This window comes from Xyrauchen texanus, chromosome 10, assembly GCF_025860055.1.
Source record: "Xyrauchen texanus isolate HMW12.3.18 chromosome 10, RBS_HiC_50CHRs, whole genome shotgun sequence".
Taxonomy (NCBI): domain Eukaryota; kingdom Metazoa; phylum Chordata; class Actinopteri; order Cypriniformes; family Catostomidae; genus Xyrauchen; species Xyrauchen texanus.
The window spans coordinates 34386227-34409969 of record NC_068285.1 but is presented as its reverse complement, the minus strand read 5'-3'; the positions used below and the strand labels follow the sequence as shown (position 1 = coordinate 34409969).

General features: G+C 39.4%; 1 protein-coding gene across 1 annotated transcript; it reads left to right on the top strand.

The window, feature by feature from the left end:
* Positions 1-1900: 1900 nt before the first annotated feature.
* Positions 1901-17935, top strand: LOC127650132 (sodium-dependent lysophosphatidylcholine symporter 1-B). Its single transcript, XM_052135330.1, has 14 exons — positions 1901-2217; positions 3945-4070; positions 5222-5346; positions 9286-9409; positions 9507-9585; positions 9965-10134; positions 10222-10312; positions 11493-11611; positions 11815-11898; positions 14065-14148; positions 14292-14404; positions 14515-14658; positions 15836-16012; positions 16192-17935. The coding sequence occupies exons 1-14, from the start codon at positions 2131-2133 to the stop codon at positions 16241-16243; spliced, it is 1575 nt and encodes a 524-aa protein (XP_051991290.1). The 5' UTR covers positions 1901-2130; the 3' UTR covers positions 16244-17935.
* The last annotated feature ends 5808 nt before the right edge of the window (positions 17936-23743 follow it).

The following is a 23743-nucleotide window of genomic DNA, read 5'->3' as shown; positions in this document are numbered from 1 at the left end:
GATTAAACCACTGGAGTTTTATGGATTACCTATATGCTGACTTTATGTCCTTTTTGGAGCTTGAAATGTTGGACTCCATTGGCTTTCATTGTATGGATAATGACACCTCATATCTCCATAATAAATTCTTTGTTTGTGAGAATCCTAACTTGAATTTATGGGATTTTAACTTAAAGACTTAAAGGCATAGTTCACCTAAAAACTAAAATTCTGTCAGCATTTACTCACCTTCATGTTGTTCTAAACCCATATGTGGAACACAAAAGGTGATGTTAGACAGAATTACGTACAGCATCATTTACCATTCACTTTCATTGTATTGAAAAATGGTCTAATATGGGCTAACAATACAAAACTGACTTTATTGTAAAAGCAAATTTATACATTGTCTTCTTCACTCTCCATTCACAAGACATTCACTCCTATCACAGCAGAGATCTGGGCCTGTATTAAGCAATATAAGCACAGCTTTTTGGCAGATGTAATGACGATTTAAATGTGATTTAGACTGAACATAATTTGCACAGACAACATGACATTGTGCTCTCCTGATAAATCGTGAGGTCATTTCCAAACATAACTGTCTGCAACACTACAAGACAACCCAATAGACCCTTATCTTATCTTCTGTTGGCAAACATTGATTAGTGCATGAACTTAACTCTGTAAACTCTATGGTGTATTTTCTTTTTCAATGTGGTGTAGGCCTAGGTAGATGCCCCTTATACGTTTTATCTATGTGTGTGAGTAAACAATATAGTCTCCACGTGGCGCTCTGAGGTTTTTGTGTATTGCTGAATGGAAAGCATATATCATATAAGCATGGCCTTTGAGGAATGATGTCTGCTTTATGCCAGCTTGGAGAAGAAATATAAACATGCAAAACTGTTTTATCCTCAAAATGATCTTAAAAATAATACTGCAGTTTTACCATGTAGGCCTAACACCTGCAGATATCCTATCATCGTCTTATTTTCTTCTTTCACTAAGATTGCATACATTAAGGGGGCTTTCACACTTGGTTCGATTGCCTGTTCCGAACCCGAGTTCGATTGCTTCCCCCCTCCCCCCGATGGACTGTGTTCACATTATATATTTGTATCCGAACCGCGGTACGCTTGCGTCATCAAGCTGCAGCTGGTGCGTAATCGTGTTGCTTGATAACCGCGAAATGAAAAGGCGTCAAAATTCAATGAATAGACTTGCTCGGTTCACATTTGTTCTTCTTTTTTTTAACCTTTGGTTTTGTTTTCAACATCAAGATACAGAAACACACTTGCGTCTGTCTGCCGCAAAAATACTGAAATCGTTCAAAAGACAGCGGGCTGTCCGCCGAAGACAATTTTTGCGAAGGCAAGCAGAAATCATCTCTCTGCTTGCAGTGCGTGTGCGTCAATCCCGCTTTTCGTCAAGGTAAGTGTATACACACACACACGCACGCACGCACGCACGAAAGTAAACCCTTTCCGCTCATTTTGAAAGTGACGCGTGTGAGACTGACGACCACATTATATGTCATCAATAGCGGTTCACTTCCGTGGTTTGGTTCGATTGCATTCATATCAGCAGCGAACCGTACTGGAGTTCACATGAACCGTACCCCAGACCACCTTTTTAAGCGGACCCGAGTACGGTTCACGGGTGCGCACCCGAGTTCGGAAGACAGCGTTCACATCATCCAAACGAACCGAACTCTGACGTCATTCGAACCGGGGTGTGCACCAAAAGTGCTAGTGTGAAAGCCCCCTAATAAAGCTATTTTATGGGTAACATTTCATAACAACAAATATGTTCCAGAGTTAACCGTTTTGCATGCGTTCCTTTACATTGGCGTGCTGACGTCATGTTCCTGCTCGTCCCGCCCACGGTGAAAAGGAGGGGTTTGTGCAAGAATGAATGACTGTTTTTTAAGGAGTGGAGATAGTCTTCATTTACTACACTCGGCTGTTACGGGAAACATTAGAAACACTGGTTGATCCCAAAAGAAAAAGGCGTAGGCAAACATCGATATTAGTGATTTTTACTGACCCGGGTACGCTACAATTCTTCTACAAATCACTATCAGTTCATATTTCGACTTGTTTATAGACAAGGTGTTAACGGTTTTAAGCGTTAATCCTCAAGAACGAAATGGCAAGAGGAGAGGGCGCAGAGCAGTTTTCCAACACAAGTCTTCTGCAGAAACCCAGCCCTGATGGAATCAAATTAGAAGCAAAGGTAAGGAATTGAAAATTGTCTCTGGCATTAATTATTTTCCCGTTTTGATTCGTCTCCCAGTGGCAGAGCCACATAGACCCACTCATCCACAGGAAGTCAGGTTGATTTGAGCGCGCACACCCCCATTATCTACGCTCGCGACGCTACAGACTTACAACCAAAGAGGATTCGGCGGTTCACGCGACTAAAGCCGCTTCCTTCAAAATGACGGGGGAGTTGTGGTTCAGTCGTTTGAAATTTAAATGTCAAAGTTTTCGCTGACTGTTTCCTTTTATCGTTTAGAAAGAATCTTTAATCAAATAAATACGTGAATAAATTGAAATCAAATTTGTGTGTTGAAATTGAAAAAAGAAAAATACAATATTTAATCTAAATAATAATAATAAAAACATTTAGGTCTTTTGTACTAGCTACACTGCAACTCCATCATCGAGTGGGGTTTGAATTTTAGACCGGTGAGGATATTTGTGTTTGTAAAGTAACGCCATGATTAATTAACAACATGAATCCGATATTCTGCATGCATTGCCACATCATCAGTATAGGTAATGCATCGTTTGATTTATGGGGTTGATATCATGTGATTTCACTTTAATGCTTTAAAACTTATGGGTTTTCTGCTAATGAAGATTAATCAGTTGTAATAAAAAGGCAAGCCTGTGGTGCATTCCAGTAGATTTTAGATAGTTAAAATTACGGTGTTCTTATAAACACCGTAATTTTAACTAAGGCTGGTCTTTGTCTTAATAGTTCAAAGATGCAAGGAAACTTGTGATTAGAGGATGGTATCACTGTTCTTAAATATTGAGGAAATTCCCTTGTTTGAAAAGGACCTAAATGCCATTATTACACCATAAAGTGTTATTTTCAACACACTCATGGCGAAATCGGCAGGATTCGTAGGACTTTTCTAAATTTGGCTAATTCGTATGATATTGTGCGACTGCACTCATTTGAATTCCTACGACTTTCACTACAGCCAATGACGTCGCTGGACATCATTTCCATCTAATACGCGACAATTACTCACTTCTGTCACACGCAACAGTTTCCTATCATGTTTACACACTCTACTGATTGGTTAAGTTTAGATGAATTGTTTGGGTGATTACATAATATTAATACGTATGTCCTAAACGCCTCCTGTGCGGAACTCGCTTACCTCCGCATTAGACATCCAGGAATTTGCAGGTGATTAAGATGTACGAGTTCATGCGAACAACATCGTGTGAGACCATACGAAATAGCCAACTTGTAAATTATGTAAGAATTTTCATGAGATCGGGTCTCTGTACAACTCCATTCAATCAATAATGGCATTCCTGCATTACAAGAAAATGTGGTCTTGAATTAATTAAAGCCACATTCAACAATGTGCCAACACATCGGCTGTAAACAGTCGTATGATGTATATTTGGCAAAGATTCTCTCTGCATTTCTAAAATAATGGCCCTGTGGCCACTGTGTTGTATCCCTGTCAGTTGGGCCATTCAAAGGACTGTAATACAGTGTCTTCATTACAATGATAGTGTGTGAAGCTTGTCCCAGTGTCCTTTAATGGGGCATTGTGGGAACACAATGTACATAGAGCCAACGTTAACAGGGTGTTCAAACTAGTCTTGACGTTGCAACACTACAGGTTTATTTTTGGTGTTTGCATTTGACAGTTGCTCAGCTGTTACTCAGATGTGTTAAGATAATGTTTCATTTCTCCTTTTTTTTATAAGCGTGAGACGAAGGGCCGGTTGTCGGTCTGCAGTAAGTTGTGCTATGCCATTGGAGGAGCACCATATCAGATAACAGGATGTGCAATTGGCTTCTTCCTTCAGATCTACCTGCTGGATGTTGCTTTGGTGAGTAGAGCTCTGTGTGATTTATTTTTTTTACACAAGAGGACCCTAATCAAATGGACCACACAATCAAATTTGTAGTTGCTGCATTCTCAATTATGATCCCTATTCCTAGGGTGTTCTTTAAATCACAAACATTCCTATTTCTGTAGCCCAGCATGGTACTTGCAATGCAATTGATATGGGTTCAATTTCCAAAGAACTCATAGTGATCAAATGTAGCCTATACCTTGAATGCGTTGTAAGATGTAAATGTATATGCAACCATTAATCTTCAAACCACCTTATAGCTGTAGAACTATCCATTCAGTGTTAAAATGCCACTTGAAAAACAGATGCAATGCAAGCAATTAACCTTTTAAAAACTGGAGATCAGATTAACTATGGGAATATGACTGAGATCCTCAGGGGGGCATTGGGTTTCTTTACAGCCCCTGCCCACACAGTCAGAGATGCCAAGTACAGTCACAAAGAGGGAATTGTACTGGAAAATGAATAGTTTGAGAAAAGGTCTTTCACACCATTAACTTTTCAGGGGCTACTGTAGTCTTGGCAGGCTTATTGGCCAGATTAAAGAGTCTGAATACCACCAGCTAAGGATTGTTATAATAGCTTTCAACATTTATCATGTCACTAAGAACTAAAGAAGTCATGTTCACAGTAAGTTCTGCTAATGTATAATACCCTAATTAACAACTGTTCCTGCAATGTTCAATGGTTATAGTCTGTGCAACATTTGAGAGGCTACCTACTGTTTAAAACCAGATTTTTTACTGGAAAATCAGGAATTTCATTTGCTTGTCATATAATTTATGATCTCATGTGTCTAAAGGTCAAGGGCAGGTCCCATGTACTCTTCCTGTAAGTGTAGTTTACTTGCTGCCTAGCCCTCTAAAACTATTATAAAGGTATGCTAACTGACAAGTCATCTCCAAGTCATACATAGCAGGGCATCTTGGCATCTTTCCTTCATAACCTAAATAAATTAGTTGTTTTATTTGAATCTGTGCAAATGGATTATCAGACGTTTACTATTTAAAAGAAGTATCATGCAGAGGCTTTTCTTTAATTTATATTTAAGAAATTGTAACTCTCAGCCAGTGATGTGTGTTGGATGTGATGATAACATTCTCACCTTTCTCTTTTCTCTAAAGTTGGATCCATTTTATGCTTCCATCATTCTGTTTGTGGGTCGGGCATGGGATGCGATCACAGACCCAACAGTGGGCTTTCTGGTCAGCCGGAGTCCCTGGACACGATTTGGACGAATGATGCCTTGGTATGTCTTATTTGTACCTTGTACCCTTCTTTACTGTTGTTTTTTTTCTTCAAGCTTTTGTACCCTGCTATTTTAGTGGCGTCTTTCATTTTAAACTATGTGTCACACTGAATAAGAGTCAGGATTGTCTTGTAAGAGGATCAAGTTACCTGTAGTAACTGTCAGTTTCACAAATTCACTCTCCACTAACTCACTCAGTGGTCTTTTCAGTTAAATACATCCCAAATGAATCTCTCTAGTCTGTCACTTGCTTTGTCTTCTGACCTATTTCTCTATAGTTTTGAAATGTCAGGAGGTGTAGTTTTTAAGTGAGAGTGCCAAGTGTGTCTGGTGGTGAAAACCCCCATGAGTTCTTGTGGGGGTAGAGGGGCATCCAGGGACTGCAGTAGCTTTGCCATTTGCCAGTTTGTATTTTCAGCCAACATATTGATCTGACCACTTGACCAGCATTAATGATTGCACTTCATCCTTGTAATCTAACCAAAAGATGCAAGTTTAATCTTGCAAATTTTATGAGAAAATGTATATCCAATAAATATGGAAATATTGTGCTATCAGTGAAAATGGCACAACCACCCACTGTTGATTTAGGGTGTTTTTTCCCACAGCATGGGTAGCATAAATACAACTGTGTTGTTTGGCTAGTTAGCCATGATGTCTGGTTTAAAATAAGCTTGTGTTATTCTAGACACAACTAATGATTTTGGGGTTGGTAACGTTTTAGTGGAGTTGGATGGGCCGGCATAAGTTGTTTGATTCTACAGCTGCAGCAACTAGAGCTTCATCTTTGCTGTTTTTGATACATTTTGAGCCTGCTAAAATCAATTTCCATCTACTTCACTAACTCGGAAAATGTGAAATTATCCCAACGTCAAAAGCTCCATCTGATATGTCTTGTTTTAGGAGTGTTGCAGTGGCCTTACTTTCAACAGCAGAATGCAATGTCTTCCGAGGCCACTCATTGTAGGGATAATTGGAATCTGATTCAAAGGAAGAACTGGGGATGGGGGGTTGGGGTGTGGAATGTGCATCTCTATTCTAACTGAACACGGGCATGTCAAGGAATCTGGATGGAAACTGATGTGAAGGTTCTCCCCTAATTTTAACATAATAGAATCCAAGCGATTTCAGGGTGGTTTCATTAAAAGATCTAGAAAGTGTCAGGTTTGTTGGTATAGTTATGGAGAAATGGGGAGATGGAGAGGATTGGGACATTTTCGCTTGCCTTTTCTTAATACCTGACTACATGCATTATTAATAGTCATAAGCATGTGAGTTTAAGCTATTGTAATCCTAGAGGGGAATGCATTACAAAGGTTATTCACACATTCTGTTGGCATCATGGTACTGATATATAAGATAACTAAAGACATTCTAAATATTTTAACAATCTTGAAAGTCTCAGATAAACCACAGTTTGCTTTAATTTCAGTAAACTACAAAGCAAAAATCTGAAAGACGATCAGAGTCAGATTTTAAGAAGCTCATTGTGTTGATTGAATTACCTGTAGTGTAATCCAGCAAATAAAAAGATATTTGTATTTTGCTGTCGGCTCGGAAGCAAGACATTCCACACTTTTTTTCTTTTTCTTTTTGAGTGTGTGGCATGCTTTGGGGGTGGGTAAGAAGGCAATATGGAAATTACTGAGTGGTCCAACCCACAACACACCACTGCTGTGAACCAATCAGAATGGGAGTATGTCAGATCAGCTGAGCCTCAAGCCTGAAGGTGCTATACAGATTTCTTTTCCAGTTGTGGTGGGGTTATTTTAGTTCAAAAGAAAGTATTGCTTGTTGAGTGAGATGTTTCTATTTTGGCCTGTTAACAGTTGCACTTGTGTTACATATGTGCAACTAAACATTAGTTGAGTTGACCCTATTTCTTCCTATTTTACATGAATAAAATACAATTTTGTAGTCATTGTAGTGGTACTTATAAATGCAGATATTTGCAATATTATTTCATGACAAATATGCTTTAATACATTGAAAAGAGAGTAGTATAATAAAGGTCACAATGGCTGTCAGGTTTTACTGATACCAAAATATGGCTTGTATCAAAGGTAAGATTTTTATAATCTGTAATTTTTTTAAATTCTTTGATAACCACTCTGAGCTTTCATATGATCGAACCACATTTCATATCATTTAATAAACGCTGGTTTGAACATTGTGCCTATTTCAAGAGAGCTTGATATTTGAGTCCAGTGCTCTGTATCACATGCCAGTTAAATACAGCAGTTGTACAGAGTACCATGTGAGACATTCCTGTCAGTCCAATAATCTGAAATGCACTGTTATAACCCTCAATATAACAAACTTGAACCTGCTTCTTTTTTTTTTTTTTTGGCCGATTAGGCTGTCACAAATATTTACTTGTGACATGTCAGTAGTTCAATATCCTGTCTAAATGTACGTGCGGCAGACTGTTTAACAAATACAAATTTTCTATAGTTCATTGCTGATCATTTAACAGTTTTGCCATTTAAATTGTTATTAAATTTAGCATTTCACACTTTTTGTGTTGGAGCTTACTGAAAACGGCCTTATTCTTGCTATGTTATTACATTAATGTGAGGCTGAGCGTATCTTTGCAAATCACGTGATGTCTTCTGTGAAGGGTAGCAGAAACATACCATTGTGCTTTTCTGAACTATCGACAAAATCTGCAGACTTTTTCATGCCGAATGTGGGAGTAATGTTTGAAGAATGGAAAAATTTGTTAAATTGAGCTGAGAGGACTACAGTCTTATTGGTTGCTTTAACAAACTATCAAAATATTTACTAAACAAACAAGTGGAGGGGTTCAATTTTGTGAATAACAAGCATTTGAATTCTGTGGAAATCTGCAAAGCATTTCGTGGAATTTTCTGGGCACAGATTCCACGAAGGCCAACTGATCATTTAAAAAAAGTGCAAAATGTGGGGTCGACATTTGATTGCTGCGTACTTTTGTCCATCAACTTATGCTGGGAATATAATGCTGGGCTGTTCTATGCTGTAGGTTTAATTGTTCTACTAAGGGGAAAAAAATAAAATACATATATATATATATACATATATATACACACATACACACACACACACACACACACACAATATCTCACAAAAGTGAGTACACCCCTCACATTTTTGTAAATATTTGATTATATCTTTTCATGTGATAACACTGAAGAAATGACACTTTGCTACAATGTAGTGTGTACAGCTTGTATAACAGTGTAAATTTGCTGTCCCCTCAAAATACCTCTAGCCATTAATGTCTAAACCGCTGACAACAAAAGTGAGTACACCCCTAAGTGAATTGTTCTGTTATTCAAGCTCACTACTTTACATTGTAACAAAGTGTCATTTCTTCAGTGTTGTCACATGAAAAGATATAAGCAAATATTTATAAGCAAAAATGTGAGGGGTGTACGCACTTTTGTGAGATACTGAATATATATATATAATTTAAGGACCTGCACAATGGCGTTTCTCTGTTAGGAAATGAACAATAGGAGTATTTCCACCTCAGCATCCTGATTGCAAACTTTGTGTTGTGTGGGTCATGGGACAATAAGTGTGAACCAAAGACAGGAAATTGTCTCCAAATTGTTGTTACCAATCAGTTCTTTCCATTTCTCAATATGTACAACAGCTAGTGATGATGACATTGTTTTAGTCCTAGAGAGTGAATGGAAAAGAAAGACACGTTTCAGTCATAGAGCGGGAAAGGAAAGACATATTTGGTGCTTAAAAGGTTCGATGATGTGATGGGATGTGGAACACTATGTAGTCTGCTTCCCCAGGAATGAATGTTTATCACCAGATTTCCATCTATAAAAAAATGTTTTCATCATGGGGAAATAAAACGCCAAACCTGTTATCTTATTTTCATCTGTGTTTTTTAAATGGTTTACTTTGGCTCTTGTAATGTTATAAATCCTTTCCACGCAGGATTGTGCTGTCTACCCCTTTTGCTGTGCTGTCTTATTTCCTCATCTGGTATGTGCCTGATTTTGACCAAGGCAAAGTTGTTTGGTACCTGATCTTCTACTGTGCCTTCCAGACCTTGCAGACAGTGAGTAACCATCTTCATATGGGCATAAGTGGCAGAATACAATATGTATGTGTGAATTTGCATTTACCTTTTTGGCATCTCCTATTTCCCAAAACAGTGTTTCCATGTGCCATACTCTGCCCTTACCATGTTTATCAGCTCTGAACAGAAGGAAAGGGATTCAGCCACAGCCTACCGTAAGCTTTTCATTTTTTTTTTCTTTTTTCTTTTTATTTTGTCGTTGTAGTAAAAAGCAGGTTCCAATATTGACTTTCCCACTTTTACTGGCCATAAATATTTATTTCCTGCCTTAAAACTGTATTTTGTATATATACTGTATATATATATATATATACTATATATATATATATATATATATATATATATATATATATATATATATATATATATATATATTTACTCTATAAAGCCCATTTTGACTTGGATTAAGCACTGGGATGTTAATTTTGGGCCTTGGTTAAAAGCATCTACTGAACAACTAACAGTGTCTTCCAACAGTACAGCTGTCAATCTGTTCTCTTTTTTCATGGGTAACTGTTAGCTCTCTTCCCTCAGGAATGACTGTTGAGGTTTTGGGCACGCTCATTGGCACTGCTGTACAAGGTCAGATTGTGGGAATGGCTAACGCTCCCTGTATGCGCACTGGGGGGGACCTCAACTCCACGGATCTGCAGGTGGCTACTGAGATCAACATAACTGAGCCTCATATTTCACTTGGGCATCTGGTAAGGTTTTTTCTAGGTTGATTAATTACAATTTATCGAAAGTTGCAGTTAAATGTGTGGTATCTTACAGACCTCGTTCTCCCACAGAGAAATGCTTATTTGATTGCATCTGGTGTCATCTGCTCCATTTATGTCCTCTGTGCCTTGGTCCTTTTCCTTGGTGTAAAGGAACAAAAAGGTATGTGCTGAAACCATTGCAAACTGTCCCATTTCCACATTACATAACACAGCCAAACTATCAAGAAGTAATTTGATGCCTTGCAGGTTTCCAGTAGAGATAAGCACTGATTGCACATATATCCAGGGCTTTGCCTCAGGTCTCATGTTACTTTGAGTCAGTAGTTGGCACTCAAGCAAAGCTCAGTTCCCAGGGAAATGCCACTAAATATGCCTAGTAGGGCGATTGGCTTTCATAGTGCTGAGAAGGGCATCTCAAATGGGGTGCTTTGTTAAAGGAGGGTCATTATTTGTGCTCTCTAGAGTAGTATATTCTGGACCAAAATGTGGAGCCATGGGTTTCTAACAAGCAGATCTTTGTAGTGTGAGACTATTGTGGGAAAAGAAAAGGTAAGTCTTGACTGTGTGAAACTGCTGATACCCAATGCCAGCTGCCCATTTACCAACTCAAAACACATTGATAACAGTAGGGGATGTCACAACTAAAAACTGTTTTGCTGAAATCTCACCATGCTTCCGTTGTGGGTGTTTTTACGCTTAACGCCTGGAAATGGAAGACTTTTCAAAATGTCCCTGACATGCATTGCTACAGATCATTCTGACAGCCAATCAACATGAAGCTTGCCAAAATAATTGAAAAGCCTACCAATGGTCAACATTTGGCATAATTTTGTAGTGGTAGCAATATATGCTTTTGCGTTTGCTGAAGAAGAGGATGGGCTGAAAAATTTGGACCAGGCCACAATTGTTTGGTTAAGGATTGTATGGCTTGTCAGTTCTCCAGCGTTTTGATCCCAAATTATAGCATCTCTCCTCTATTTGTACACTCCACTTTTAATTTCCAGTGGTAGCTATTCTTCTGGAGAATTTCTATAATGGAGAACCATCTATAATTATGGGTGAACTGCTCTGCTAAGTTGTACTTCTAGAAAAGATGAAAACGTTAAACTTAAACTGATTGGTGTAGACGTCTAACAACTAACAACTATTGTTTGTTGTTCATTCAATTTTCAGATTTAAAAAAAAAAAATAATTATTGATGTTCAGACAAGGCTTTTTCAAGCCATCATTCCATTGTCTTGAAATCTAGTTGCATTTGCTGTAGCAACATTAATTGCCAATCATTTGTCTAGTATCGCTGACCTTATCTCATTATCCTCCCTCCCTCTTCTTTTATACAGAGACCTGCAGGATAAGGTCCGAACCTATGTCATTTTTCCAGGGCATTCGTATGGTAATGGGCTATGGTCCATATGCCAAGCTGGTCATGGGCTTCCTCTTCACCTCTCTGGCTTTTATGGTGAGTCTGGAGCTCTGTTTCTCCTAACAAAGCCTTGTGTTTTTATTTATTGATTTTTTTATGGGTTAAAGTTGAGTTGTGGTCAACAGTAGCCTTTTGGTGTTTATGAACCTCTGACCACCATGGACAACTTTGGACAATCATTTTATTTTCTAAGGTTTTTCCTAATATGTCTTTATTATGTCTATAAATATTTAATGCAGTTCCTGGAAGGAAACTTTGCACTCTTCTGCTGCTACACTCTGGGATTCAGGAATGACTTTCAAAACATCCTGCTCGTCATTATGGTAAGCTTACAATCTATATGTGTGCTTTGTTGTACCATTGTAATGATGAAAGGGAAAGGGATCTTAGACATACATAATTAAAATATTCCTCATTGAATTACAATATGCATTTCAACAAAGAGCAATAAAGGTTGTAGCTTCTGTGGGAGTGTAATGTAACAAAAGACTTTGTATTAAATCCAAGCAACCTATTCTGTTATTGAGACCGCATAGTCTGCATTGCTGGTTGAGGAATTAATTATGAATTCAACCTGGAATGGAAATTATGGTGAAATTAGAGGCAATAAAATCCAAAAATTCAAGTGTACGCTTTTTTAAGGTCAAAGGCAGGTTTATTGTCAAGTGTACAAAAAGAAACCACTTAATACAGGTCCAATACATAATATATGTCTTTGTAAATTCTATTTGGGCTGATCATCACCTATAGACTAGTGTTAACGGTTCTATATTGCCTCAAATATCAATTTGCAACTCAAATCCAAACTTTGCTTGCTATAGCCATGTCATTCTGAAGACACCGTTGCAGAAAGGTATATAAAGTTGTCAAATTGGTTATCAGGTTCGAGAAACCCTGTTGGTGTTGGCAACCAGATTAATGTTTGATTACAAAGCAGTGCTTCTTGTTTCAGAGACCAAGAATGTCTTGCTCTTGTGCTTTTGTCCTTGTCATGCAAGTGTTCAACACCAAGCTTCCTTGAAGAACCAGATTCAATGAGGGGTATTTTTGTGTTCATATAAAACCAGTCTGACCACAGTAATCCTCTGGCAGACATTCGCAGCTATGGACGAGAAGTATATTAATAGATTTTGAGACATTGCCAGTGCCTTCAATGTTGGTTTATCTGCCACGTTCTTTTGTTGTTCATTAACTCTTTCCCCGCCAGCATTTTAAAAAAAGTTGCCAGCCACCGCCAGGGTTTTTGACGATTTTCGCTAAACTTTAATGGCCCGCAGAATATTTTCTTCCATGAATATATGAAGATTCTATATCAAAATAAAGATCTGAGCCTCTGCTTTTAGGCAAAAAAAAAAACGATTTTATTTTATCTTCATTTGTTCTTTTTTTATTGCCACTTGAACAGAGGTAGGTTTTGTCAAAAACAACATTTCAGACAAAAAGCTGAGAAAAAGGCATTTTTATCAAACAAGTGCTTTAGTATTAGTATGATGTTCCACTTCACGTTTGAGATGATCGCAGTCTGTTTCTTTGATCAAAGAGTTGCGTACTCTTTCAAAACATGCGCGCGGGTCTTCCTTACCGTATAACACCTAAAACACGGAAACCCGGAAAATTCTGTGTTTGGCAGGGAAGCGTTTTTTCATAAAACCCGGAAAATTCCGTGTTTGGCGGGGAAAGAGTTAAAGAGGTGTGTTAGGATACACTGTAAAAAAAAATCTGTAATTATATTGGTAAACAACTGTTAAAATGCTGCAGTAAAAAAAATTATAATATTTGGTTAACGGGTAGTTACCTTGAAATATATGGTAAAAAAGTTATCATATATTTTAAAAGAAAATACATGTAATTTTTAGAGTAAAATATTATATTACATTATTAGATGTAAAAAAGTATGATTTTCCTGTATAATTAATGGTAAAAATATATATTATGTTAACAAGTAGTCAAATGTACACTCTTGTTTATGGTAAATTATTGTTAAAATCACAGTAAAATAAATAATCGGGGGTTCCCAGAATAACCTGGGTGAATTCCTGTCCCATTACTTTTAATTATATTTTAAGGTAATAGTTATACAGTTCTGTGTTATATCTGAAGTAGTTTAGTTAATGTTTATTGCATATTTTATATTTCACATGTAAGTGTACTGTACGTTCTTGCTCATAGGAATGTGTGAACCACAAAACTTGAAGCACAAATGAAATCTTAGCTATTGCCTTGTTTATGCAAATAATCTGTCTTAAGGCCAATTCACACTTGTTGTTGGGTCAGTGTGTTCACCCTTTTGGTGTTTATTGAGGAAGTTTGACAATTAAAATTATTATTCTTAATATTCTAAATCCAATAGCCAACTTTGCTGTTTGTTGGAGTTTGTTTGGACAGTGTGAAATGGCTTTTAAAAACCATCTTTCATGCTTTCAGTTACAAACAATAACTATAGATAAACATAGGAAACCCCTATTGATTCTGTTTTAATTTCTTTCTAGCTCTCTGCCACACTTGCGATACCATTCTGGCAATGGTTCCTTACAAAGTTTGGCAAGAAGACAGCGGTGTACATCGGAACAACAGTAAGTATTGGCAGACTTACAAACCTTTGAGTTTTTTACAGTAGGAGGGTAATTTTAATTGACCCACAAAGGCATCCAATGGTCTGCCATTAAACATATGCTTTATAAGTCCTGTTACTGACAGTTTTCGATTTTCTTTGCAGTCTGTGGTGCCTTTCTTGGTCTCAGTAGTCTTGGTGCCAAGCAGTCTTGCTGTGACCTATATTGTGTCGTTTGCTGCTGGAGTCAGTGTTGCAGCAGCCTTCCTCCTGCCCTGGTGAGTCTCTGTCAGTTATAAACCTGAGAATAGAAAGTATATGTGCTTACAAATGCGTTAATATATTGTGAAAGACTGTATGTTCATGGTTTGTTTTGCTGTGTGCTCAGGTCCATGCTTCCTGACGTGGTGGATGATTTTAAAGTACACAATCCTGATTCTCAGGGGCATGAAGCCATCTTTTACTCCTTCTATGTGTTCTTCACCAAGTTTGCATCTGGTGTCTCTTTGGGAATCTCAACTCTTAGCCTTGAGTAAGTTAAGCATACACATCTTGTAAGTAAAATCCTATTTGAAACCACACTATGGGTACATTCACATAACAGTCAGTATGTTTACACATGCTTTAAAAGTTCGATTTCAGTTGGACTACATTTTAAAATGTATGTAAACACTTCAGTCAAACTGAAATTGTTCCATTGCATATTTGCAAAGTCGAACTGACAGATCTTGATAATACGATTGTAGCTTGGCTTCATCCAGCTTGTATACACGTAATTGGACTACGACTAGCTTTGGCATTGTGCAGATGCTCTGAAAGACACTCTGAGAAACGAGTGATATGTATGCATAGGTGGAAATGCAGGACCCCCACCATCTGAGGATTGTCCCCCCCCTAAAATATCATTAAAAAATGTGTATTGTAAATAATATAATGATATATTCTTAAAATAATTGTTTAAGACATAAAATAATACAAATGCAAACGGGGCAACAACAAAAAAAAACCTTGGTGTCCCCTTGTTGTCCCCCCCCAACATTTTGATGAAATTTTTGCCCCTGTATGTATGTAACCCAACGGATTTGTAGACTTCCTTTAAATATGGGATTGCGCATTGTGTATACTTGGACAGACAGATGAAGACCCGCACCCGCCATTGACTGTACTAAAAGAGTATTACAAAGCATGTGATAATAATGCACTTGCATCAAACACGTTTTTATTGTGGTCAAAAGAGTAAACTTTGAGAGGCAACGTGGTCGACCAGATGCATAGTTTAAAAGTTGGATTATGTTGGCTGCTTGATCCAATTGTTATACTTTCACGGGATACATTTACATACATTTACATTTATGCATTTGGCAGACGCTTTTATCCAAAATGACTTACAGTGCACTTATTACAGGGACAATCCCCCCGGAGCAACCTGGAGTTAAGTGCCTTGCTCAAGGACACAATGGTGGTGGCCGTGGGGCTCAAACCAGCGACATTCTTATTAACAGTAATGTGCTTTAGCCCACTACGCCACCACCACATCCAACGATGGATGAGAATCGTTCTGGCCCCTTAACTTCAATATATATATAATACGATTAGCGTCGTAGGACAATGTTTCATGTAAGACTCACTATCAGTTTGTGATCAGTCATGAGGTTGGTTTCTGGAAGAACATTAAACACAAGTAATCTCTTTTTTGCTTTTTTAAATAGTTTTGCTGGCTATGCGACACGAGGTTGCACGCAACCAGCAGAGGTAGATTTAACTCTGAAGATCCTGGTATCTGCAGCTCCAATTGTCTTCATCATCATTGGGCTGCTAATATTCATCACCTATCCCATCAACGAGGAAAAGAGACAAGGCAACCGCAAGCTACTTAATGAACAACGGTAAAACCATTGTCTTCACACTCACATGTCCTGCTCAGAGAAGTTAAGCCAGATCAAAATTCTCAGTCTAGAAAGATGTAAATTAACATGATTCTTGTGAACCTCAAAAGCTGATTTAATGGCATTCTTTTTTGGTTGTATGTGTGTGTCCTAACCATGATCTTTCTCTTTCTCTTTAGAGAAAATGAGGTTGACTCTGAATTGGACTCAACTGAGCGCAGGGTAGTTTAATAGAACCAGACGCAAGACAAAACATTGTGCCACTTGCATTGGACCAACAGAGGCAAAAAACAACAACAAATGCTTTGAACCAACTGTGCGTAGCCTTTTATAGCTCAAGTTCAAAGTGCCTTGTCATTTCCAGTCGCAGGTGCTAATGGACACAAACATTTTTTCCCTCAGATTGGCACAACTGAGCGGTGATGGTAACATGTTCTGTTTGTGTTGCCAGGGTTTGTGCTGTAAGCTGGAGTAGGAGCATACAGTCAAAAACTGGCCAACTTTTGTTAAAGCACACACCTATACTGCACTAAATTGATCTGAGGTGGGACATGCCTACCATGAGAATAAAGTTGAAACGTTGGACATTTTGGAAAGCTATGTTTTGGTGTTGAAACCAAAAATGCATTGTTAGAAGGGTACACTTTGGGAGGAATATCTGTGAAACTGTACACTATGTATAATATTTATTTGCATCTAATTTAATATTTATACTTTTGTGCATCTAACTGAATTACTCGAGCAAACTCTACACTTTAATGGGGTTTGATTACATCAAACATCAGTTGTGCCAACAGAAATTAGGTTTTTATTTGATTATTTTGCATTGCTTTTCTTTGTGAACCCCTTTTCTTTGATCCCTACATGTCTTCAAATGATATGCTTTAAATCTTTGAATCTAATTCAATCAAGTTCTGTATCCACTCGGTAGAAAAAGTGCATCATATCTTCTTGTGTATCAAATCTGCTAGCAGGAGGTAAAACTTTATATGCTGTAGACAGTATTCATGGAAACTACCAGGATGCCATCACATCCTATTGGGGGTTCAGGGGTTAAACCGTATGATCAAGATTATTAAATGAATTGTTTATGTTTTAAATCTTATGTTGATTTGATCAAGTTTGTTTCTTCCATCTTCCTTAATTTACATGATCTTGTTTAAGGGTCTCTGTAAAATATAAGGGCAAATAGAATAGAGATTTGTCACTGCTGAATCATTACTTCTAGTGTGCCAATTATTCCTATGGAAAAGCCAATTGATGTGTTTACAAGTGACACTGTCATTAGTTTTTTTGTGTTCGTTTAATAATATCTCTGGTCTGTTTTGTTTGGTGTCAGCACCCTTTTGATTGTCCATATTATAGTCTCGAAAGTGCTTGTGCAAGACATTTGTTTTATTATTGTATAGTAATAATGTAATGTCAGTTACCTGCCTGCAACTTATGTGTCAAAGATTTGAAAACCGATTTTTCATTTTCTTTCTGGGAAAATGTTATTTGTAAATATTCATTTGTGAAAGGTGTCATATGTTATACATATTTACATAGGCTGTGCATTGAAATCTCATCGGTGCATATTTAAATGGTTAGAGTAGAAGTTAGTACCATTTTCTATCTGGTGTCAGTATTGTATTAGTATTTCATTAACACAGGTTTAGGTTGATTTATTGAGTTTTCCTTATTCCGAGAAAACAAAATAAATTTATTGTATATAATAAATGTGCTGATATTTGTAAATATATTTGATATTTTTTTGAATGGAATTGCCCCAAATGTGGATGCATTTAGTGATTTAAAAGAATCAATGCTACCTAAATGTTTGTTTATAAATACCAATATATGAGAATCACTTGCTTTTGTCTTCCATGTTTACATCACTTTTACTTGATGTCAAGCCTAAGAACCTAGTTACTGTTTATACTTTTCTGCTGTATATAATAAAGTATAAAAACATTTAAATATAATGTAGGCTAGTTTATACACTACGGGAGCCCTGAACCACACTGTGAAAAAAAAAAAAAACATATGTTTGAGAGGCTATTAAAAATGTGAGATCCCACAATTAAATTAATATACCTCAGGTTACTATGTTTCATATGGCATTCAAAGTGAAGTGGGACAACAGGAGCGCTTTTTAAATTTTTTTTTATTACATTAACCACCAGGAATATTGATGCTGCTATTGTAAATATATATATATATATATATATATATATATATATATATATATATATATATATACACAGGATGGGCAGCCGCCCTAGGGTTGTCCCATGGTCAGTTAAATGAGGGGAAGCACTGAGAACTTTGCATCTCTTAAATAATGCAATGTAGGCCAATGCCTGTCCTTTTGTTGTGATGTGTGTACATCTGGTAATGTTAATCTTGAAAGTAATGTTATAATTTCTGGACGAATAAAATAATGCATACATTGACGGAATGGCATGCAGATGTAAAGTCATGTAGACTTAATTAACATTGGAACTTCATCACAAGCTTGACAATATGAGATCATGAAATACAGGTGAAAATGTTGCAAAGCAAATTGTTAGATCTTAATAATCGTATAATAATGTGGGTTGCTTTTGGATATTTGTTACCAGGATGGAGTGCCCATTAAAACACTTCCAGCTCACATTTTCCATATTGTGTTCCAGCAGCATGTGGTCAAACATCCCATAAAGACGCTGTTGATCTGGAACGCAGCAACTCCAAAAGCCACCTCACGAGATCTCGGATGAAAATCACCATAAGCAAAGATGCAGCAATCACAGGAATATAGAAGCGGAGATTTTATTACTAATTATCTACAGGTGGTGAGACAAGTGGATGGTGAAAACCCATTACGTCATCACGCAGGTGAAAATTCTCAACAGAAATAATCGAATACAAACTCGAAATGTCCAGAAGAGAAGGTTTATTGGCACTTTTGAAAAATATCTCAGAGATCTGCAGGATAACATCATAAGAATAAAGGAACACACACAGACATAATGCTCCCAGAACTTGCATGCGTGGGTCACGCTTTCTTTTAACTTGAACAGTTTTGTTAATGGTTTTCAAGTATAACTATGTATATGTATATGTATATATATATATATATATATATATATATATATATATATATATATATATATATATATATACAGTGAGGAAAATAAGTATTTGAACACCCTGCTATTTTGCAAGTTCTCCCACTTGGAAATCATGGAGGGTCTGAAATTGTCATCGTGAGGTGCATGTCCACTGTGAGAGACATAATCTAAAAAAAAAATCCAGAAATCACAATATATGATTTTTTTAACTATTTATTTGTATGATACAGCTGCAAATAAGTATTTGAACACCTGTCTATCAGCTAGAATTCTGACCCTCAAAGACCTGTTAGTCTGCCTTTAAAATGTCCACCTCCACTCCATTTATTATCCTAAATTAGATGCACCTGTTTGAGGTCGTTAGCTGCATAAAGACACCTGTCCACCCCATACAATCAGTAAGAATCCAACTACTAACATGGCCAAGACCAAAGAGCTGTCCAAAGACACTAGAGACAAAATTGTACACCTCCACAAGGCTGGAAAGGGCTACGGGAAATTGCCAAGCAGCTTGGTGAAAAAAGGTCCACTGTTGGAGCAATCATTAGAAAATGGAAGAAGCTAAACATGACTGTCAATCTCCCTCGGACTGGGGCTCCATGCAAGATCTCACCTCGTGGGGTCTCAATGATCCTAAGAAAGGTGAGAAATCAGCCCAGAACTACACGGGAGGAGCTGGTCAATGACCTGAAAAGAGCTGGGACCACCGCTTCCAAGGTTACTGTTGGTAATACACTAAGACGCCATGGTTTGAAATCATGCATGGCACGGAAGGTTCCCCTGCTTAAACCAGCACATGTCAAGGCCCGTCTTAAGTTTGCCAATGACCATTTGGATGATCCAGAGGAGTCATGGGAGAAAGTCATGTGGTCAGATGAGACCAAAATAGAACTTTTGGTCATAATTCCACTAACCGTGTTTGGAGGAAGAAGAATGATGAGTACCATCCCAAGAACACCATCCCTACTGTGAAGCATGGGGGTGGTAGCATCATGCTTTGGGGGTGTTTTTCTGCACATGGGACAGGGCTGACTGCACTGTATTAAGGAGAGGATGACCGGGCCATGTATTGCGAGATTTTGGGGAACAACCTCCTTCCCTCAGTTAGAGCATTGAAGATGGGTCGAGGCTGGGTCTTCCAACATGACAATGACCAAGCACACAGCCAGGATAACCAAGGAGTGGCTCTATAAGAAGCATATCAAGGTTCTGGCGTGGCCTAGCCAGTCTCCAGACCTAAACCCAATAGAGAATCTTTGGAGGGAGCTCAAACTCCGTGTTTCTCAGCGACAGCCCAGAAACCTGACTGATCTAGAGAAGATCTGTGTGGAGGAGTGGGCCAAAATCCCTCCTGCAGTGTGTGCAAACCTGGTGAAAAACTACAGGAAACATTTGACCTCTGTAATTGCAAACAAAGGCTACTGTACCAAATATTAACACTGATCTTCTCAGGTGTTCAAATACTTATTTGCAGCTGTATCATACAAATAAATAGTTAAAAAATCATATATTGTGATTTCTGGATTTTTTTTTAGATTATGTCTCTCACAGTGGACATGCACCTACGATGACAATTTCAGACCCCTCCATGATTTCCAAGTGGGAGAACTTGCAAAATAGCAGGGTGTTCAAATACTTATTTTCCTCACTGTATATATATATATATATATAATACTCAAACCAGCCCATCTGGCACCAACAATCGTCCATGCGATTATATAATCAGCCAATCGTGTGGCAACAGTGCACCAAATCACGCAGATACGGTTCAGGAGCTTCAGTTCACATCAACCATCAGAATGGGGAAAATTTGATCTCAATGATTTGGACCTTGGCATGATTGTTGGTGCCAGATGGGCTGGTTTGAGTATTTCTGTAACTGCTAATCTACTGGGATTTTCACCCACAACAGTCTCTACAGTTTACTCTGAATGGTGCCAAAAACAGAAATAACATCCAGAAATGTCAGTTCCATATTTTTTTTTTTTAAAATGCTCCCTTGAAGGACAGTTTGAAAAAGTTTGAGTAAAGATTAAAAGTTTGTACATGAAACATTAAAATATTTCGACCAATTGTTTTTATTTAAATTAGATTTTTTATCCCATTTTCTCCTTATTTAGAATTTAGAATTCCCTCAATGTACTAGGTCCTCGTGGTGGCGCGGTTACGCAATCCAGGAGGCACACCCTGGATTCGACCTCGCACTCGCAGATTTACACATTTCAATTTCATAGCAAAATTTCATCAAACTGAAATGAGTAACATTTAACACAATTAAATTAATAAAACAAATATAATCAATTTACCGGTATATTAATTTAATTTTGTTAAACATTATTCTGTTAAATTTTATGAAATCCTTAAAGTGGTGGACCACCACAGTATGAAAATTACCACCACACCACATAAGTAAAATGAGAAATTGAACATTAAAAACAAAACACAAATACAAACAAGCACAAGGCGCAGTGCTTAGAAGCAGCACTTTAATTATGATCAAGAAACACTGGCACTACAACCAAAACTAACATCAACAGAGATGTAAGTGGAAAGAATACCAGCTATAACCCTCTGCCACCACAGCCTCTGCCACACCACAGTTGTCCTTTTCTGCATAATGTGGCGGCTCATTTTACCTTATCGTGGCCGACCCACCAGGAAGCTCGGTTCTCCCGATGGCCAGTCCGCCACTGATCAGCCCCAAAGTGCCTTGGCCCACCGGGAAAATGCCCGGTATGCCAGATTACCAGTCTAGCCCTGCCTGTCACGTTCCCCTGTTGTCTGCCCCTGTGTTCTGTGTCTCACCAGTCTATTGTTTAGAACTACATTTCCCACAATCCACCTGCCGTCATCACTGCCATTTTGTGTCATTGTTCACACCTGTTTATCATTTGTAATCATCCTGTCCTTGTGTATTTATACCCTGGTTTTTTGTTCTGTCTTTGTCAATCGTTGAAATGTTGTTAGCCTGCTGTGTTTCCCCTACCCGTGCTTTTCTAGTTTTATGTTTGTTTCCCTATTGAGGGTTTTTCCTTTGTGTTTTGCCTGTTTGTTGATTTAATAAAGTAAGCCTGCATTTGGATCCGCTCTCCTCGTCTGCCTTCGCTGCCTTCATTTTGTAACAGAACGATTGACCGCCACATGGATCCAGCGGCTTTACGTGCAAGCTGCAAGCTGCTAAGCCTCCAGCAGGGAAACCGTTCGGTGGAGGACTACACCCGCGATTTCCTCTTGATTGCGGGTGCCACTGACTTCCCTGACTCCGACCTGGTGGCGTTTTTCCGGGCCAACCTGAGTTGTGCGCTCCGGGAACGGTTGCCACCGACGACGTACGGTTGGAAGCTCCAGGACTTCGTTGAGGAGACTCTGCTGGTCTGCGCTTCACCATACACTGTGGATGTCATCGAGGAGAGCCCTGCCACTCCTCCCACAGTGTTGGTACTCCATTCGCCCGTGGTTCGTCCCTTCATGCCTGCCACGGCCAGCGAGCCAGTACGGCCCACTTCGTCTGCCCGGAGGAGGAGGAGAAGACAGGCTTTCGCCTTCCGGCGCACGCCTGTCACGGTGAGCGAGCCAGAGCCCACGCATGTCACTGTGAGCGAGCCAGAGCCCACGCATGTCACTGTGAGGGAGCCAGAGCCCACGCATGTCACAGTGAGCGAGCCTGTTGTCCCAGAGGTCAGTGAGCCACTGCCTGTCATCCCAGAGGTCAGTGAGCCAATGCCTGTCGTCCCAGAGGTCAGTGAGCCAGTGCCTGTCGTCCCAGAGGTCAGTGAGCCAGTGCCTGTCGTCTCAGAAGTCAGTGAGCCAGTGCCTGTCGCCTCAGAGGTCAGTGAGCCAGTGCCTGTCGTCCCAGAGGTCAGTGGGCCAGCGCCTGTAGCCTCGACTGTCCCTGAGCCAGCGCCTGTAGCTTCAACCGTTCCAGAGCCAGTGCCAGTAGCCATGACCTTCCAAGAGCCAGTGCCAGTAGCCGTGACCGTCCAAGAGCCAGTGCCAGTGCCAGTATCCGAGCTTCCTAGAGCTCCGCCTTCCGAGCCTCCCGAGCTTTCTAGAGCTCCGCCTTCCGAGCCTTCCAGAGCTCCGCCTACCGAGCTTTCCAGAGCTCTGCCTCCCGAGCTTTCCAGAGCTCCGCTTCCCGAGCTTCCTAGAGCTCCGCCTTCCGAGCCTCCCGAGCTTTCCAGAGCTCCGCCTTCCGAGCTTCCTAGAGCTCTGCCTTCCGAGCCTCCCGAGCTTTCTAGAGCTCCGCCTTCCGAGCCTTCCAGAGCTCCGCCTAACGAGCTTTCCAGAGCTCCGCCTTCCGAGCTTCCTAGAGCTCCACCTTCCGAGCCTCCCGAGCTTTCCAGAGCTCCGCCTTCCAAGCTTCCCAGAGCTTCACCTCTCGAGCCTCCCAGGGCTCCGCCTCTCAAGCCTCTCGAGCCTTCCAGGGCTCCGGCCCTCCAGCCTCTTGAGCTTTCCAGAGCTCCGCCTTCCAAGCTTCCCAGAGCTTCACCTCTTGAGCCTCCCAGGGCTCCGCCTCGCAAGCCTCTCGAGCCTCCCAGGGCTCCGCCCCTCAAGTCGCTCGAGCCTCCCAGGGCTCCGCCCCGCAAGCCTCTCGAGCCTCCCAGGGCTCCGCCTCTCAAGCCTCTCAAGCCTTCCA

Bases quoted from the DNA above. Each gene is read 5' to 3' on its own strand.
- LOC127650132 (XM_052135330.1), top strand. From the start codon at position 2,131: ATGGCAAGAGGAGAGGGCGCAGAGCAGTTTTCCAACACAAGTCTTCTG. The intron at 4,071-5,221 runs GTGAGTAGAGCT...TTTTCTCTAAAG, and splicing joins ACCTGCTGGATGTTGCTTTG to TTGGATCCATTTTATGCTTC. The intron at 10,313-11,492 runs GTATGTGCTGAA...TCTTTTATACAG, and splicing joins TGGTGTAAAGGAACAAAAAG to AGACCTGCAGGATAAGGTCC.